Genomic DNA, 18,150 nt, shown 5'->3' with positions numbered 1-18,150 from the left:
ACAAAGGAAATGAAGTACGACAGTCTGGTAGGACCAAGATATGGTTACACAATATAACGTTGTCTATATTGAGATACATGTTATAAGTAGTGCTGGCAAGCGATTAAAATATTTAAACGTGATTAATCACATTAATGTTATAGTTAACTCGCGATTAATCACACATTTCTTTCTATTCTAAATCTCCCTTGATTTTGTGCTGCTAGCCTTATAGTGAGATCAGAGAGTGTTGAGAAGTACAAGAAGAGAGACCCAGAGTGAATTCAACCCGGTCCACTTGACATCATGCAGGTGCATGACAATGGTAGGCCTACCGTAAAACTTCAATAGCCCAGGCTTCAATTTGTTTCAATCACTGAACTTTCGAAAAAAACTCTTGCTTGTTTTTTTTAACATGACTAGGTTTTGCTAGACAGCAGGTGAAAAAACGACAAAGTTTGCCAAGCCAAAAGAGCGTTAATCGCGCAATAAAAAAATTAACACCTATGAATTGGTTTGCGTTAACGCCATTAATAACTACTATTAAACTGACAGCACTAGTTATATCATTACCTCGAAAGATGTTTTCTATGTTATCATGAAATTGAATATTCTACTATCAGGTATATTGTGTTGTCTGTATTGTGATACATGTTATTAATGAACCTACAGAGATGTTTTGGAGGCTTTGATCACTGGCAGCAGCCTCAGAAGACCCTCCTCTGAAGCAGAGTATTTCTTCAGGTCAAACAAGTCCAGCTCCTCTTCTGATGACAGTAAGATGAAGACCAGAGCTGACCACTGATCAGGAGGGAGGTGTTTTTTGATCAGACATCCTGATGTTAGGGACCGTTGGATCTGCTCCACTAGAGAACGGTCGTTCAACTCATTCAGACAGTGGAACAGGTTGATGCTTCTCTCTGGAGAGAGATCTCCACCTATCTTCTCCTTGATGTAAGACGCTGTTTTCTGAATGGTCTGTGAGCCCCTTCCTCTCTGTCTCAGCTGATTTTGTTTAAACCGAGTGATCAGTGATCTACTTTCTTTTTTTCGCGGCAGACCTCGTAGGAGATTCTGATTGGTCTCAAGAGAGAGGCCCAGGAGAAAGCGGAGGAACAAGTCCAGGTGTCCATTCTCACTCTGTAAGGCCTTGTCCACAGCACTCTTGTAGAGAAGGAGGAGTTCATCTTCACCAGAGGTTGTTGGTTTTTCTGAGAGCAGATTGACCCCAGTGTCAATGAAGAACAGAAAGACATAAAGGGCAGCCAAAAACTCCTGGAGGCTCAGATGGACAAAGCAGAACACCTTATCCTGGTACAGCCCACATTCCTCTTTAAAGATCTGGGTGAACACTCCTGAATACACTGAGGCTGCTCTGATATCGATGTCACACTCTGCCAGGTCTGCCTCGTAGAAGATCAGGTTGCCACTCTCCAGCTGGTTAAAAGCAAGTTTTCCCAGCGAAATAATGATCTCCCTGCTCTCTGAACTCCAGTCTGGATCTGTTTCAGCTCTCCCATGATACTTCCTGTCCCCCTGTATGGACTGAACCCTCAGGAAATGGCTGTACATCTGAGTCACAGTCTTGGGAATCTCTTCTCCTATCTGGGATGTTTTGAAGAGGTCCTCCAGAACTGTAGCAGTGATCCAACAGAAGACTGGGATGTGACACATGATGTGGAGGCTTCGTGATTTTTTGACGTGGGAGATGATTGTGCTGGCCAGCGTCTCCTCTCTGAATCTCTTCCTAAAGTACTCCTCCTTCTGCTGGTCGGTGAACCCCCTCACCTCTGTCACCATGTCAACACACTCAGCAGGGATCTGATTGGCTGCCGCAGGGCGTGTGGTTATCCAGACGCGAGCGGAGGGAAGCAGGACGCCCCTGATGAGGTTTGTCAGCAGCACGTCTACCGAGATGGACTTTGTGACATCAGTCCAGATCGGGTTTCTCTGGAAGTCCAGAGGAAGTCGACACTCATCAAGTCCATCCAAGATGAAGACAACTTGGAACCGGTTGTATCTGCAGATTCCTGCTTCTTGGGTCTCAATAAAGAAGTGATGAAGAAGTTCCACCAAGCTAAACTCTTTCCCTTTCAGTAAATTCAGCTCTCTGAAAGTGAGGAGAAATGTGAAGTGTATGTCCTGGTTGGTTTTGCCTTCTGCCCAGTCCAGAGTGAACTTGTGTGTTAAGACTGTTTTACCAATGCCGGCAACTCCAGTTGTCATTATTGTCCTGATTGGTTGATCTTGTCCAGGTAAGGGTTTAAAGATGTCCTCACATCTGATTGGTCTTTCCTCATCTGGTTTCCTGGAAGCTGTTTCAATCAGTCTGACCTCATGTTCCTGGTTGAACTCTCCACTGCCTCTCTCTGTGATGAAGAGCTCTGTGTAGAAGTCATTCAGATCTGTTCGCTGTCCTGCTTTAGCGATTCCCTCAAACACACACCTGAACTTATTCTTCAAATGCGACTTGATTTTATGTTGGCACTTGACAGCAGCAGATCCTAAAGGACAAAACAACAGAAGACATCAGTTAGTGGATGGTGACGATACCAATGGAAACATGTCAATATTTACTGTTACTGGGAATTATCTTATTATTAACTTGATCAACTGCATGTTACAGTTTCAAAATGTTTTATTTTGTTATTTTCACAGCAATATGATTGGTCTAATAATAGTGAATCAGTAAATAGTGACTTTCTATGCTGACATGAAAAGATAGTGTTGCATCTCTCTATTGAGTTAATCTGCTGTTGATCTGCAGTATAATGTTTAAAGATCCCATGGCATGAAAATTTCACTTTCTGAGGTTTTCTAACATTAATATGAGTTCCCCTACCTATGCTCCCCCATTAGCTATATACATTTTGTTGGGTGTAAAAGGAACACTAGGCATTCTGCTCCGCCTTTGAAAAAACGAAGCTCAGACGCGCCAGTAAAGTCATGCGTTCTCAAATAAACAACTTTGGTTATTTCTCAGTATTTCTTTATTTACCAGCCTTCATGGTTCTCCGGTTACACTTGTTCTGTTGTTCTTGAATCTAGCTCCATCTGCTCTAGTAACCAACACTGCCACCTAATGGTCATAAAGTAAATATCCTTGCACTCCTGTATGTCGTCATAAGGGGAGATGCCACCTCCCCTTTCTCTGCCTTGCCAGCCCGGAGAATTTGGCCCGCCAACGAGACAATGAGCTACGACCGTGCAAGCGCCACATGTGTGTGTGTGTGTGTGTGTGTGTGTGCGTGTGATTACACACACTTAAGGCAAGTGTTGTACACTTCTTTGTTATTTGGATATCCGTTCTGCTGTTAGTGTTATAGCGCATAACACGTCGGTTCTTTGACGCCTCTGGTACTTCCGCAAGAAGACTGTAGTTGGGGTTATCTCAGCGGGCAGCCGGCAGCGGGCAGCAGGCAGCGCGCGGTTCAGTCGACTTCAGATTGATGTGGAAGTGGAAGAACCAGAGACGTCTGAGAACCCGACGCAGTGGTTTGAGATTCATAATATCGTCTGGAGGCACACACAGCTTTTGGCCATGATAATTTGTAGCATATGATATAAATATCTATGTATTATATGATATTATTTAGATATAGAGCTCCAGGACTGTAACGCAAGTGTTGTACACTTCTTTGTTATTTGGATAACTGTTCTGCTGTTGGTGTTATGGCGCATAACACGTCAGACTCTCGTCTCGGGTACTTCCACAACGAGACTCGTAGTGGGAGTTATCTCAGCCATGGTTGAGAAGGATTTGGGGGAAAGGAACTTTGGCTTTGACTCTGTGAAGTACATGAACCACGACATGGAGGAGAAAGGGATTGTCTCCGCGATTGTCTCCCGCTTGAGCCGCGCTGCCGAGGGACCATCACCTCGGCGCTGCCCGCTGCAGGAGCGATGGTCCCTCGGCAGCGAGGCTCCAGCGGGAGACAATTGCGGTCAACAATCGCGGGACACAATCCCTTTCTCCTCCATGTCGTGGTTCAGCATACTTCAGATTGATGTGGACGTGGTAGAACCAGACACGTCGGAGAACCCGACGCAGTCGTTTGAGATTCATAATATCGTCTGGAGGCGCACACAGCTTTTGGCCGTGACAATATATATTATATGATATAGATATCTATTATCTATGATATCATTAAGATATAGAGCTCCAGGACTCCCGCCGGAGCACCCGGAGTGTTCTAGAATATTTACAGAACACGGCCAAAGGCTGTGTGCGCCTCGCCATTGCGATACATCAATTGTAAACAGAGTGCATGGTACCCTGGCTGCAAGCTGCTTAGGGCCACACCCCCACCCTCCTCCTTGACCTGCCTCTCTCCTCCTCATTTGCATTAAAGCTACAGACACCGAAACGGCGCGTTTGGGGAAAGCTCAATGTGCGACTCGTAGTGGCTGTAATTCTGCCCCACAGCTGGATTTCGGGAACGTCTTCAAATGCTGTGTTAGGGGCCCACTAATATCTATATTAAAGCATCCATAAAATAGCATGCGACGGGACCTTTAACTTCCTTTAACCTGATGGATTCACAATAACACTACATATCTGGATTAAACCATCTAACCCCGAAGATGAAAGATATCGCCACATTAAATAAAGATTAGAAATTTAGAAGTCTCACATTATGTCAGTATGTCTGAACAGAACAAATAAGAATCTCATACTGCTCTTCAAAATTAAATTATTCTCTATTTTAAAGATGAGATTCTCATCTGTCTTCAGAATAAGAGTCTCTTACTTCTCCACAGTGTGTCGGCCAGTTCCTCTTGCTTCATCTCCATCAGGCAGAGCTTTGTGATGTCCACCACTCCCTCTATGGCACGCCTCCTCTGCTCCTCCTTCTTACCATCCACCTCCTCCTCCTCCCTCTGACTCTCTGAGCATTGTGGGTAATCTGGGAAGAGAACCCTCCAGAGCTTCTTCAGCTCCTTGTCTAGGAAAGCGTGTGCGTTCTCCTCAGCCCTCTGGAACAGAACAAACATCAAGGAGAACTTTACTCTGAACTCAATGAGGCCATCTGGAGCATCTGTTCTGGATTCACGTCCGCTGGTCTAAAGAGGGAAGCCTGGAGACTACTAGCACCACAAGAGATGCTTTCTAATGAAGAGCTGAAGTCAAATGTCTCCGTGGACATTTACACACCTTGATCAGCTCTGTTTGATGCTGCTGCACAGACTGAGCACTGGTAACCTTTGACCTCTCCTGGGGTCTGTGGAGAACACACACACACACACACACACACACACACACCACACACACACGCACACACACACACACACACACACCTATTATATTTATCTTCTCCACAGAGTCTCATAACAACCAACTGGTCTGTGTCCATCGTCTGTGTAGGAGCCAGGAATACTTCTTATCTTCTAATAATAATAATAATACATTTAATTTAGAGGCGCCTTTCAAGACACCCAAGGTCACCTTACATAGCATATAGTCATCATACATTTTTTAAAAAACAAGATAGTGTGGAAAAAATAAATAAATAAATAAATAAACATAAGCAATAAGAAATAAATAAAACAAAAACAAGACAAAACGAAACAAAGAAAAAAAACAATCAAAACAGTGATCAGTTAGACGTTGTGTGCGAGTTTGAACAGGTGAGTTTTGAGTTGTGACTTGAAGGTTGTAATGGTGTCTGACTGTTTTATGTGTGGGGGGAGGGAGTTCCAGAGCCTGGGTGCTGAACAGCTGAATGACCGGGCACCCATTGTAGTGAGTCGTGATGTGGGGATACATAGTAGTCCAGCAGAGGTTGAGCGGAGGGAGCGGGAGGGAGTGTATTCTTGGAGGAGGTCGCAGAGATAACTGGGGGCTAGGTTGTGGAGAGCTTTGTAGGTGAGGAGTAGGGTTTTGTATTGGATGCGGTAGTGTACTGGGAGCCAGTGAAGTTGAATGAGGACAGGGGTGATGTGGTCAGATGATTTGGTGCGGGTGATGATCCGGGCGGCTGAGTTCTGAATGATCTGCAGTATGTTGATGAGTTTGGTGGGGAGTCCGGTGAGGAGGGCGTTGCAGTAGTCTATGCGTGATGTGACAAATGAGTGAACTAGGATTTCAGTGCTGTATTGGGTCAGTGATGGGCGGAATCTGGCGATGTTGCGGAGGTGGAAGAATGCAGTCCGGGTGATGTTGTGAATATGGGGTGCGAATGAGAGGGTGTTGTCCAGGATGACGCCGAGGCTCTTTACTTTGGAGGAGAAGGGTACTGGGAATCCATCGATAATTATGAGTGGAGCTGGGGTGTGTTGTGATTTAGTGAGGGTGGATTTGGATCCGATGAGCAGGGCCTCGGTCTTGCAACAGGACCTGTTCTGTTATGCAACACAGTTTATTTACTGCACATCAGTTAATATTTCTCATAGCGTGTGACTCTTTGTGTCAGGGCTCCCTCTATTGGTCGAGAAGGAGGTGACAGTATGTGACTCCTTGTGTCAGGGCTCCCTCTAGAGGTGGAGAAGGAGGTGACAGTGTGTGACTCCTTGTGTCAGGGCTCCCTCTAGAGGTGGAGAAGGAGGTGACAGTATGTGACTCCTTGTGTCAGGGCTCCCTCTAGAGGTGGAGAAGGAGGTGACAGTGTGTGACTCCTTGTGTCAGGGCGCCCACTAGAGGTGGAGAGGGAGATGACAGTGTGTGACTCCTTGTGTCAGGGCGCCCACTAGAGGTGGAGAGGGAGATGACAGTGTGTGACTCCTTGTGTCAGGGCGCCCACTAGAGGTGGAGAGGGAGATGACAGTGTGTGACTCCTTGTGTCAGGGCGCCCACTAGAGGTGGAGAGGGAGATGACAGTGTGTGACTCCTTGTGTCAGGGCGCCCACTAGAGGTGGAGAGGGAGATGACAGTGTGTGACTCCTTGTGTCAGGGCTCCCACTAGAGGTGGAGAGGGAGATGACAGTGTGTGACTCCTTGTGTCAGGGCGCCCACTAGAGGTGGAGAGGGAGATGACAGTGTGTGACTCCTTGTGTCAGGGCGCCCACTAGAGGTGGAGAGGGAGATGACAGTGTGTGCTACTTGAAACCATAGGTGGAACAGGGACATGCCAGGCAGTCATTGAGCGAAGTGCGAAGAAATCAGTGTGAATAAAAGTTCATTAACTGAATCTACTTTTGGTCTTTGCTTATTATCACTCACACAGACACACACACACCGACACATACACAAAGTTACACATATACAAAGTTGCGGGGGATCCTGCAGTATGGCTCTCACCCTCTCCACAACGCACTGGTCAAACAGAGGAGCTCCTTCAGTGAGAGACTCATTGCTCCTAAGTGCACCAATGAGTACCACAGGAAGTCATTCCTGCCTGTGGCCATTAAACTCTAAAACTCCTCCCTCTGATAATCTGACATGAAACAGAATGTAAATATTGTATTATAACCCACTAAGAGATGTCCACTTGTTACTTTATTCTTACTTTTATTTATTGTATTTTATTTATAATTTTCATAACCTTATCTTCTATGCTTGTAATTTCTGTTTGCACGGAGCACCAACAAAAACAATTTCTCCCCAGGGATCAATAAAGTTTCATGATTCTGATTCTGATTTCCTGACTTGAAAACATCAGTATAGTTTTAGTCTGATAATAACAACACGGCCTGTGTTCATCGTCTGTTTGAAACTCCTACCTCTCCTCTCTGGAGGGGCGTCCATCTTTAAGGTTGGGAGGTCTAGCCATAGACCACTCACTCTTCATGGAGACACAGCTGGGTCCAGGGGAGACTGCTCTTTGCTGCTGCTCTGGGCTTCAACACACAAACACACACACACACACACACACACACACACACACACACACACACACACACACACACACACACACACACACACACACACATATTATATTTATCTTCTCCACAGAGTCTCATAACAACCAACTGGTCTGTGTCCATCGTCTGTGTAGGAACCAGGAATACTTCTTATCTTCTGTTATGCAACACAGTTTATTTACTGCACATCAGTTAATATTTCTCATAGCGTGTGACTCTTTGTGTCAGGGCTCCCTCTATAGGTGGAGAAGGAGGTGACAGTGTGTGACTCCTTGTGTCAGTGCTCCCTCTAGAGGTGGAGAAGGAGGTGACAGTGTGTGACTCCTTGTGTCAGTGCTCCCTCTAGAGGTGGAGAAGGAGGTGACAGTGTGTGACTCCTTGTGTCAGGGCTCCCTCTAGAGGTGGAGAAGGAGGTGACAGTGTGTGACTCCTTGTGTCAGGGCGCCCTCTAGAGGTGGAGAAGGAGGTGACAGTGTGTGACTCCTTGTGTCAGGGCGCCCACTAGAGGTGGAGAGGGAGATGACAGTGTGTGACCTCTTGTGTCAGGGCGCCCACTAGAGGTGGAGAGGGAGATGACAGTGTGTGCTACTTGAAACCATAGGTGGAACAGGGACATGCCAGGCAGTCATTGAGCGAAGTGCGAAGAAATCAGTGTGAATAAAAGTTCATTAACTGAATCTACTTTTGGTCTTTGCTTATTATCACTCACACAGACACACACACACCGACACATACACAAAGTTACACATATACAAAGTTGCGGGGGATCCTGCAGTATGGCTCTCACCCTCTCCACAACGCACTGGTCAAACAGAGGAGCTCCTTCAGTGAGAGACTCATTGCTCCTAAGTGCACCACTGAGTACCACAGGAAGTCATTCCTGCCTGTGGCCATTAAAATCTATAACTCCTCCCTCTGATAATCTGACATGAAACAGAATGTAAATATTGTATTATAACCCACTAAGAGATGTCCACTTGTTACTTTATTGTTACTTTTATTTATTGTATTTTATTTATAATTTTCATAACCTTATCTTCTATGCTTGTAATTTCTGTTTGCACGGAGCACCAACAAAAACAATTTCTCCCCAGGGATCAATAAAGTTTTCTGATTCTGATTCTGATTTCCTGACTTGAAAACATCAGTATAGTTTTAGTCTGATAATAACAACACGGCCTGTGTTCATCGTCTGTTTGAAACTCCTACCTCTCCTCTCTGGAGGGGCGTCCATCTTTAAGGTTGGGAGGTCTAGCCATAGACCACTCACTCTTCATGGAGACACAGCTGGGTCCAGGGGAATCTGCTCTCTGCTGCTGCTCTGGGCTTCAACACACACACACACACACACACACACACACACACACACACACACACACACACACACACACACACACACACACACACACACACATATTATATTTATCTTCTCCACAGAGTCTCATAACAACCAACTGGTCTGTGTCCATCGTCTGTGTAGGAGCCAGGAATACTTCTTATCTTCTGTTATGCAACACAGTTTATTTACTGCACATCAGTTAATATTTCTAATAGCGTGTGACTCCTTGTGTCAGGGCTCCCTCTAGAGGTGGAGAAGGAGGTGACAGTGTGTGACTCCTTGTGTCAGGGCGCCCACTAGAGGTCGAGAAGGAGGTGACAGTGTGTGACTCCTTGTGTCAGGGCGCCCACTAGAGGTGGAGAGGGAGATGACAGTGTCTGCTACTTGAAACCATAGGTGGAACAGGGACATGCCAGGCAGTCATTGAGCGAAGTGCGAAGAAATCAGTGTGAATAAAAGTTCATTAACTGAATCTACTTTTGGTCTTTGCTTATTATCACTCACACAGACACACACACACCGACACATACACAAAGTTACACATATACAAAGTTGCGGGGGATCCTGCAGTATGGCTCTCACCCTCTCCACAACGCACTGGTCAAACAGAGGAGCTCCTTCAGTGAGAGACTCATTGCTCCTAAGTGCACCACTGAGTACCACAGGAAGTCATTCCTGCCTGTGGCCATTAAACTCTAAAACTCCTCCCTCTGATAATCTGACATGAAACAGAATGTAAATATTGTATTATAACCCACTAAGAGATGTCCACTTGTTACTTTATTCTTACTTTTATTTATTGTATTTTATTTATAATTTTCATAACCTTATCTTCTATGCTTGTAATTTCTGTTTGCACGGAGCACCAACAAAAACAATTTCTCCCCAGGGATCAATAAAGTTTTCTGATTCTGATTCTGATTTCCTGACTTGAAAACATCAGTATAGTTTTAGTCTGATAATAACAACACGGCCTGTGTTCATCGTCTGTTTGAAACTCCTACCTCTCCTCTCTGGAGGGGCGTCCATCTTTAAGGTTGGGAGGTCTAGCCATAGACCACTCACTCTTCATGGAGACACAGCTGGGTCCAGGGGAATCTGCTCTCTGCTGCTGCTCTGGGCTTCAACACACACACACACACACACACACACACACACACACACACACACACACACACACACACACACACATATTATATTTATCTTCTCCACAGAGTCTCATAACAACCAACTGGTCTGTGTCCATCGTCTGTGTAGGAGCCAGGAATACTTCTTATCTTCTGTTATGCAACACAGTTTATTTACTGCACATCAGTTAATATTTCTAATAGCGTGTGACTCCTTGTGTCAGGGCTCCCTCTAGAGGTGGAGAAGGAGGTGACAGTGTGTGACTCCTTGTGTCAGGGCGCCCACTAGAGGTCGAGAAGGAGGTGACAGTGTGTGACTCCTTGTGTCAGGGCGCCCACTAGAGGTGGAGAGGGAGATGACAGTGTCTGCTACTTGAAACCATAGGTGGAACAGGGACATGCCAGGCAGTCATTGAGCGAAGTGCGAAGAAATCAGTGTGAATAAAAGTTCATTAACTGAATCTACTTTTGGTCTTTGCTTATTATCACTCACACAGACACACACACACCGACACATACACAAAGTTACACATATACAAAGTTGTGGGCGATCCTGCAGTATGGCTCTCACCCTCTCCACAACGCACTGATCAAACAGAGGAGCTCCTTCAGGGAGAGACTCATTGCTCCTAAGTGCACCACTGAGTACCACAGGAAGTCATTCCTGCCTGTGGCCATTAAACTCTAAAACTCCTCCCTCTGATAATCTGACATGAAACAGAATGTAAATATTGCATTATAACCCACTAAGAGATGTCCACTTGTTACTTTATTCTTACTTTTATTTATTGCATTTTATTTATAATTTTCATAACCTTATCTTCTATGCTTGTAATTTCTGTTTGCACGGAGCACCAACAAAAACAATTTCTCCCCAGGGATCAATAAAGTTTTCTGATTCTGATTCTGATTTCCTGACTTGAAAACATCAGTATAGTTTTAGTCTGATAATAACAACACGGCCTGTGTTCATCGTCTGTTTGAAACTCCTACCTCTCCTCTCTGGAGGGGCGTCCATCTTTAAAGCTAGGAGGTCTAGCCATAGACCACTCACTCTTCATGGAGACACAGCTGGGTCCAGGGGAGTCTGCTCTCTGCTGCTGCTCTGGGCTTCAACACACACGCACGCACGCACGCACACACACACACACACACACACACACACACACACACACACACACACACACACACACACACACACACACACACACACACACACACACACACACACACACACACACACACACACACACACACACACAGCTTTTACTCACATTGCAGTTTTTATGCTGACAAGATAGTTCTAATAAGACCGTTTTTAGGTGAGAGCATTTCACTTGTTTCAAGCTTTTAAGTCCTTAATTATCTTGAAAAGATCTTGTAACTTGTTACAGAGATGCATTTGTAATTGTAGATGAAACTACAATTATAGAATTATAAATCTGTTTGATCAACACTGACGTGCCAAACTGCTTTGTCAAAGTCAGAGTCTTATTTCAATCATGTTATCCTTTCCATCTCTTATATTAAGGACAGACAATGACCAAATGGAAGTCAATGTTTTAGTGACAATCTTTGTTTAAGACCAAACACAGTAGAGAACAAAGACAGAACCCTGTTCATGTCGGGGAACTGATGCCTTAATGCTCAGTTCAGATTTATTTTTCTTCATGGTCTTCTGGTTTAGCTGTTCATGTTGTGGTTTAATGTGGTCGATATGACGAATGTGGATCTAGACGTAACGTCAAAGTCACATTACGATACGTATGACTGTTCAACCTGAGGTTGCATTGAGAGAAATCCCTCCTGTGTCTGATTCAGCAACTCTTGCTTGCAGTGTGACGAGGCCAATCACAGCCTTTTACCATACCTTTACCATAACATCTCCCACCTCGGCCCCCCCAACCGTCCACCGCTGAAGAAGCCCCCCTCCATGTCTCTGACCGGTAACTCTCTAAATACTCACCTCTTCCCAATAGACTGATTTCCATCAACAGGTAATTCCATAGACCAGTCACACTTCATGGAGACACAGCTGGGTCCAGGGGAGACAGTTCTCTTCAGCTTGGCTCTTCTAGAAAAACAAGATCCATGATTTATGGACGTTTGATAGAAGCTGTTTCTTTATAATCTCTGATAAATCCTCACCTTTTCCCAATATACTGATTTCTATCTTTAGACCTAACAGGTTGTGCCATAGACCAGTCACTCTTCATGGAGACACAGCTGGGTCCAGGGGAGTCTGCTCTCTGCTGCTGCTATGGGCTTCAGCACACACACAGCTGTTACTCAGACTAATGATGGAGTCATGATGTATCACTGTTGAGCTCTGAGATGGACAACAGCGAGTAAGTGAGATCCTCTTCTTACCTCTTAGCTCTCCTATGGTGACCATGTTCCCCAGACAGAGTGGTCTTAGAGGTAGGACCCCCCTCCTCTCTCTCCTCATCCATAGTAGACTGGAGACCTGGAGACAAACACAGCTCCATAAGGTTCCTACGGCCACGCAGTGTGTATTCTCTGCTTTTATATGAGCTGTGTATTCCGGTCACAGGGAACTGTTGTCTCTTTGGGCGAGAGGCAGGCTGGTCTTTCCTGGACGCAGATTCAGACCCTGTCATCCTCAACGAGGGGAGATGAGGAGGTTCTGCCCAGACGTTTCTAATACACTATTTAATAACGTATCATCATTCCACACAGAAGGTATATCATACAAACTGCTCCCTGTGCTGGTTAAACCGCTCTGAAGGCAGGATCATATATGGACTTCCTCATGTGGTATGACATCACAACCAGATCTGTGATGGAGGCCCACAGAGAACAAGACCTGGTAAGAGAAGACGTTTAAACACCTTCACTAACCAAGAAGGCCATCTTCAATTCAATCAATCTTAATACCTCACTACAAATATAACAATTGTACATTCTGTCCTAAGTACCTTTAAATTCAACCAAGGACACAAGGAGAAACAAGAAGAAAAAGTCACTATCCACACTAAAGTTGTTAACCATGTGGTTTTACAGGAAACTAACCATCAAACTATTGATGAGATTCAAAGTTATTTATATTTAGGATCCGTCACAGATCAGAGTGGACGACAGTACCTTAGTCGTCTCATGCTGTGATGAAGTGAGCCACACCAAAATCATGCTATGGCGGCTGATCCAAGAATAATAACTTTATTAAAATAAGAACGATGAACGGAGAGCTGTGATGTGTCGAAGCTCAGAGAAAAACCAAGCGACACTTGATGGTTCAATCAGCATGTCAACTCAATCACTGAGTCAACTGCTTCTCTACAGCAGAACCAACAGAACATAGAAACCATGTTATCAAATAAAGAGACTGATAAAGGCATGAATAGAAGCGGGCCTCCTCTGCTCTGTGTCTGCTGAACACCTCCATGTACAATCCTCCTCCATCCTTTAAAGACATCACCATCTTGTTTAAATCAACACTTTATTTGCTTCAGTGTAAACGTATGAATTGGAAGAATCTATACAATAGTTGGATGATTTCTCTTTTCAGAGGAGCCGAGTACTGAGTAGTTTCCTCAAAGTACAAAATACTCAGAGTACAAGATACTCAGAGTGCAGAGTACTCAGAGTGCAGACAGAGTACTCAGAGTACAGAGTATTCAGAGTACAGAGTACTCAGTAAGGGTACAGTAAGTTACACCCTTTACTGGCAGGTATTTAGATAAGGGCCAAGACGCGCGCGCACACACACACACACACACACACACACACACACACACACACACACACACACACACACACACACACACACACACACACACACACACACACACACACACACACACACACACACACACACACACACACACACACACACACACACGAAAAGGTGCACCGCAGCACCAACTGCTGGTGAGAGGATGTCAGTGCAATTAACTGAGTTAAAAAACACAAACCAGTCGTCATCAGTGACTTTTGTGTTGAGGCGGTCGCGCCAGAGTTAATTCAACTTGAAGGTCATGTCCCTCTCATACGAGGGATGCTCTCAGATACAGAGAAGGTTATACGGTAAACAGAAAATATAATCAGGAGCGCCACTAACCCCCTTTGTCTCTACCCCCGCCGTGCCGAGTGCCCCGGTATATATAGATTAAACCACACCCATGTGTCAATCAAATGGAAGTGACATTAACCAAAACAGTGTGAGTAACCTTTTAAAATAAACAATAAACAAATAGACCAAATATGCATTTTGGCCCCTACACCCACAGAGAACAAGACCCAGTACAAGATGACATTTAGGCTAAGTCTACATGATGACGGTCTGAACAGAAGACGCAAAAGTGGCGTCGCGTCTTCACCTGATATACTTCCAACTGAATTTTAATTTGCTTGGTTGTTAAGGCTGTGGAACATCTGCCGAATACTACAGAAAATGTCAACTTTTCATCGGATTGCTCCGGACTCGCCATTTCTGCTGCTTAATCGAATCAGTTTGGTGTGTGTGTGTGTGTGACTGTGTGGCGCGTGTGTCCTGGCTTGTGTGTAAAAACACACAAGCCAGGACACAAGCCAGGACACACGCGCCACACAGTCACACTGTGTCCCTTCCTCTCTTATACCTTATACCATGAAACATGACTCTGCCTTAGCCAATCATAATCGCTGATCTCGTTGTTAACCCACCCGGTCTCCCGAGCAGTTTGTGTGTGGTGCCAGGGGTGCGTTCGGATTACGCAGTTCAATTCAATCAATTAATAGTAGGCCTACCGCACCGCATTTAACATACAGTAACGGTAACGGCGTTGTAGCGACGGAATCAGTAATTAGTTAGATTACTCCGTTGCTGAAAAAATAATGGCGTTACCGTTCTTTTAAACGGCGTTATTACAAACACTGCACAACACCACCATGTCTGAGCACATGCATAGTATATCCCTTCTTCTCTTATCTGCGCCGCGAAAACCAAAACATAATTACAGATCCTTCTCTGTTCAGTAATACTATCTGTACATCCTGTACATTTCGTGGAAAGACTCCTGTAAGTTTATGAGAGCTGCCAGAGCAGCTTGACGGTCCAATGCATGGGAATAATCCAACAAGTTTGTTTATTTCCCTGTACTGGCGCTGCATGTGACGTAAACGCGTATGCGACGTGAGCAGATCTGAGCAGAGTTTAGCATCTTGGCAGTGTAGACGGAAAGGCTACGGCGGAGCGTATTAAACTTTTCCACTCTGGAGGATGATTTCAGAATTTTTAAGCCCCAAAAACGCTGTCACCGTCTAAACGAAAGGCACTTCCGATAAAATATTTGGTCGTTTTTACCTGCAAGCATCCTCGTGTAGGGGCCTTAAACACCTTCACTAACCAAGATGGCCATCTGCCTGTCTAAATAATGTAATAATAATACCGCACTACAAATATAACAACAGTACATTACATCTTAAGTACTTTTAAAGTCCCCACAGAACAAATTCTAAATGAGAGGAAACAGGCATTATAACCTCAACCTGACGCTCACTCCAGGTTGGGAGGTTCTGGGTTCGATCCCCAATGCCCACAGTCTAACGCGTAGCATTCTACACAGCAGGAATCTTCAAAACGATTCAATAGCAATTTTGACAAATAGCAATGCATCCACACATTGACTATGTTTTTTACCATGTGTTTTTTATAGGAAACAAACAATCAAACTATTGATTAGATTCAAAGTTAATCGTATTATGATCTATCACGGATCAGAGTGCACTACATTACCTTAGTCGTCTTCCTGCTGTGATGAAGTGAGCAACACCAAACCGTCTGACTTCAGAGTACAGAGTACTCAGTAAGGGTTAGCATGTTGTACCTGCATGTGATTCTATCATAGCAGGGGATTTTTCTGTATTCATTTCTCTTGAATGAGTCGTAATGGAATCTTGTTGGGTTGGATTCTTCTTCTCTTTTATCCCTTCCTCATGTAACACCCTTTACTGGCAGGTATTCAGATAGGGGCCAAGACACACGCACACAAGCATGCACGCACGCACGCACGCACACACACACACACACACACACACACACACACACACGTTATTCTATCTGGAAGAGATATTATCATGATTTTGTCAGGGTCACCTGCTACCGTTTGTGCAGAAATATTTTTTAAACCAAAACACATTGTTATGGTCCCATGAGTTGACGTCAACATCACACATGAATAGGAGTCATTCCATGCCTCCTATTCATGTAGATATCGGCCTTCATGTGGGCGAGTGTGTTTTGATGTTTTTGTGTTGGAACTCCCTGTCATGTTGCTGTGACCTCAGACAGAGCTGGAAGTTTGTCAAGGGCAGAGTTTTTTTTTATTAAAACCAGGAAACCAATGCTGTCATTCATTATTCAGAAGCAGAAACTTAAAGAAATATAGTCTATAGATTATAATGACATCAACATGGATCCCTTAAACATTTCTACCTGACTGCAACTCTTAATGTTATAGAATTAAAGGTTATAAAAGAATTTGAGGAGAAAACAGACAGTGATCACTTTAATCTACGTAGTGTAATCATTTATAATGGTTACGTTTCTATGATAGCAGGGTTATTTTCTTCCTTCACTTGTCTTCTGCGATTATCTGGTTGGGTAGGATTCTTGCACCCTTTACAAGTTTACAGGGAGGTATTCAACAACACACACCTTTAGTCTTATCAAACGAGCACAGTTTATAACCATTGTAATGTGATGTCACTCAGTATTCAGAGGGTTAAGGGTTTCAGAATCTTTATTCTTTATTTTTTAGTTGATTTTCTTTCCCAAGAACGGCAGGTTCCCCTCTTGTTCTGAACCGACATTCCCAAAATTCAGCCGTGGTGCAGAGTTACAGCCACTACGAGCCAGTCGCAGATTGAGCTTTCCCCAAACGCGCCATTGTGGTGTCTGTAGCTTTAATGCAAATGAGGAGGAGAGAGGCGGGTCAAGGAGGAGGGAGGGGGTGTGGCCCTGAGCAGCTTGCAGCCACGGTACCATGCGCTCTGTTTACAGTGGATGGATCGCTATGGCGAGCCACACACAGCCTTTGGCCGTGTTCTGTAAATATTCTAGAACACTCCGGGTGCTCCGGCGGGAGTCCTGGAGCTCTATATCTAAATAATATCATATTATACATAGATATCTATATCATATATTATCACGGCCAAAAGCTGTGTGGGCCTCCAGACGATATTATGAATCTCAAACGACTGTGTCGGGTTCTGCGACGTCTCTAGTTCTTCCACGTCCACATCAATCTGAAGTAGACTGAACCACGACATGGAGGAGAAAGGGATTGTTGCCCGCGATTGTTGACCGCGGTTGTCTCCCGCCGGAGCCTCGCTGCCGAGGGACCACCGCCTCGGCAGCGGTCAGCGCTTAGGCACCACCGCCTCCTGCAGCGCCGAGGCGGTGGTCCCTCGGCAGCGGGAAGCGGGGCTCGAGCAGGACACATTCGCGGGCAACAATCCCTTTCTCCTCCATGTCGTGGTTCATGTAGCCTACTTCAGGGAGTCAAAGCCAAAGTTCCTGTCCCCCAATTCCTTCTCAACCATGGCTGAGATAACCCCCACTACGAGTCTCATTGTGGAAATACTAGAGACGAGTGTCCGATGTGTTATGCGCCATTACACCAACAGCAGAACGGTTATCCAAATAACAAAGAAGTGTACAACCCTTGCGTTACAGTGTGTGTAATCACACACACACACACAAATGTGGCGCTTGCACAGTCGTAGCTCATTGTCTCATTGGCGGGCCAAATTCTCTGGTCCGGGAAGGCAGAGAAAGGGGACGAGCTTGTTCCCTTATGATGACATATGGGGCCACATTCCTAATCAGCGCGCCTTAGCTTCAATTTTTTCAATGGCGGGCAGGATACCTAGTGCTCGTTTTACACCGAAAACAAGTTTTAG

General features: G+C 45.0%; 1 protein-coding gene across 6 annotated transcripts in view; it reads right to left on the bottom strand.

Annotated features, from left to right (window-relative positions):
- Window positions 1-16,120, bottom strand: part of LOC130372436 (NACHT, LRR and PYD domains-containing protein 3-like) — a 30,056-nt gene extending 13,936 nt beyond the window's left edge. The window contains exons 1-11 of one of the 6 annotated variants that reach the window (XM_056578435.1): window positions 15,983-16,120; window positions 12,616-12,712; window positions 12,394-12,510; window positions 12,212-12,319; window positions 11,239-11,355; window positions 10,123-10,239; window positions 8,989-9,105; window positions 7,639-7,755; window positions 5,135-5,201; window positions 4,731-4,956; window positions 650-2,483 (exon numbers count right to left, since the gene is read on the bottom strand). In XM_056578435.1, the coding sequence (XP_056434410.1) occupies window positions 650-2,483; window positions 4,731-4,956; window positions 5,135-5,201; window positions 7,639-7,755; window positions 8,989-9,105; window positions 10,123-10,239; window positions 11,239-11,355; window positions 12,212-12,319; window positions 12,394-12,461 (2,771 nt within the window). In that variant the 5' untranslated portion in view covers window positions 12,462-12,510; window positions 12,616-12,712; window positions 15,983-16,120. The other 5 variants (XM_056578436.1, XM_056578437.1, XM_056578438.1 and 2 more) reach the window with 5 other exon arrangements.
- Between the last annotated feature and the right edge of the window lie 2,030 nt (window positions 16,121-18,150).

Source organism: Gadus chalcogrammus, chromosome 19 (genome assembly GCF_026213295.1).
Source record: "Gadus chalcogrammus isolate NIFS_2021 chromosome 19, NIFS_Gcha_1.0, whole genome shotgun sequence".
NCBI classification, from domain to species: domain Eukaryota; kingdom Metazoa; phylum Chordata; class Actinopteri; order Gadiformes; family Gadidae; genus Gadus; species Gadus chalcogrammus.
Note: the sequence above shows the minus strand (reverse complement) of the source record. Positions and strands in the feature narration are given on the sequence as shown.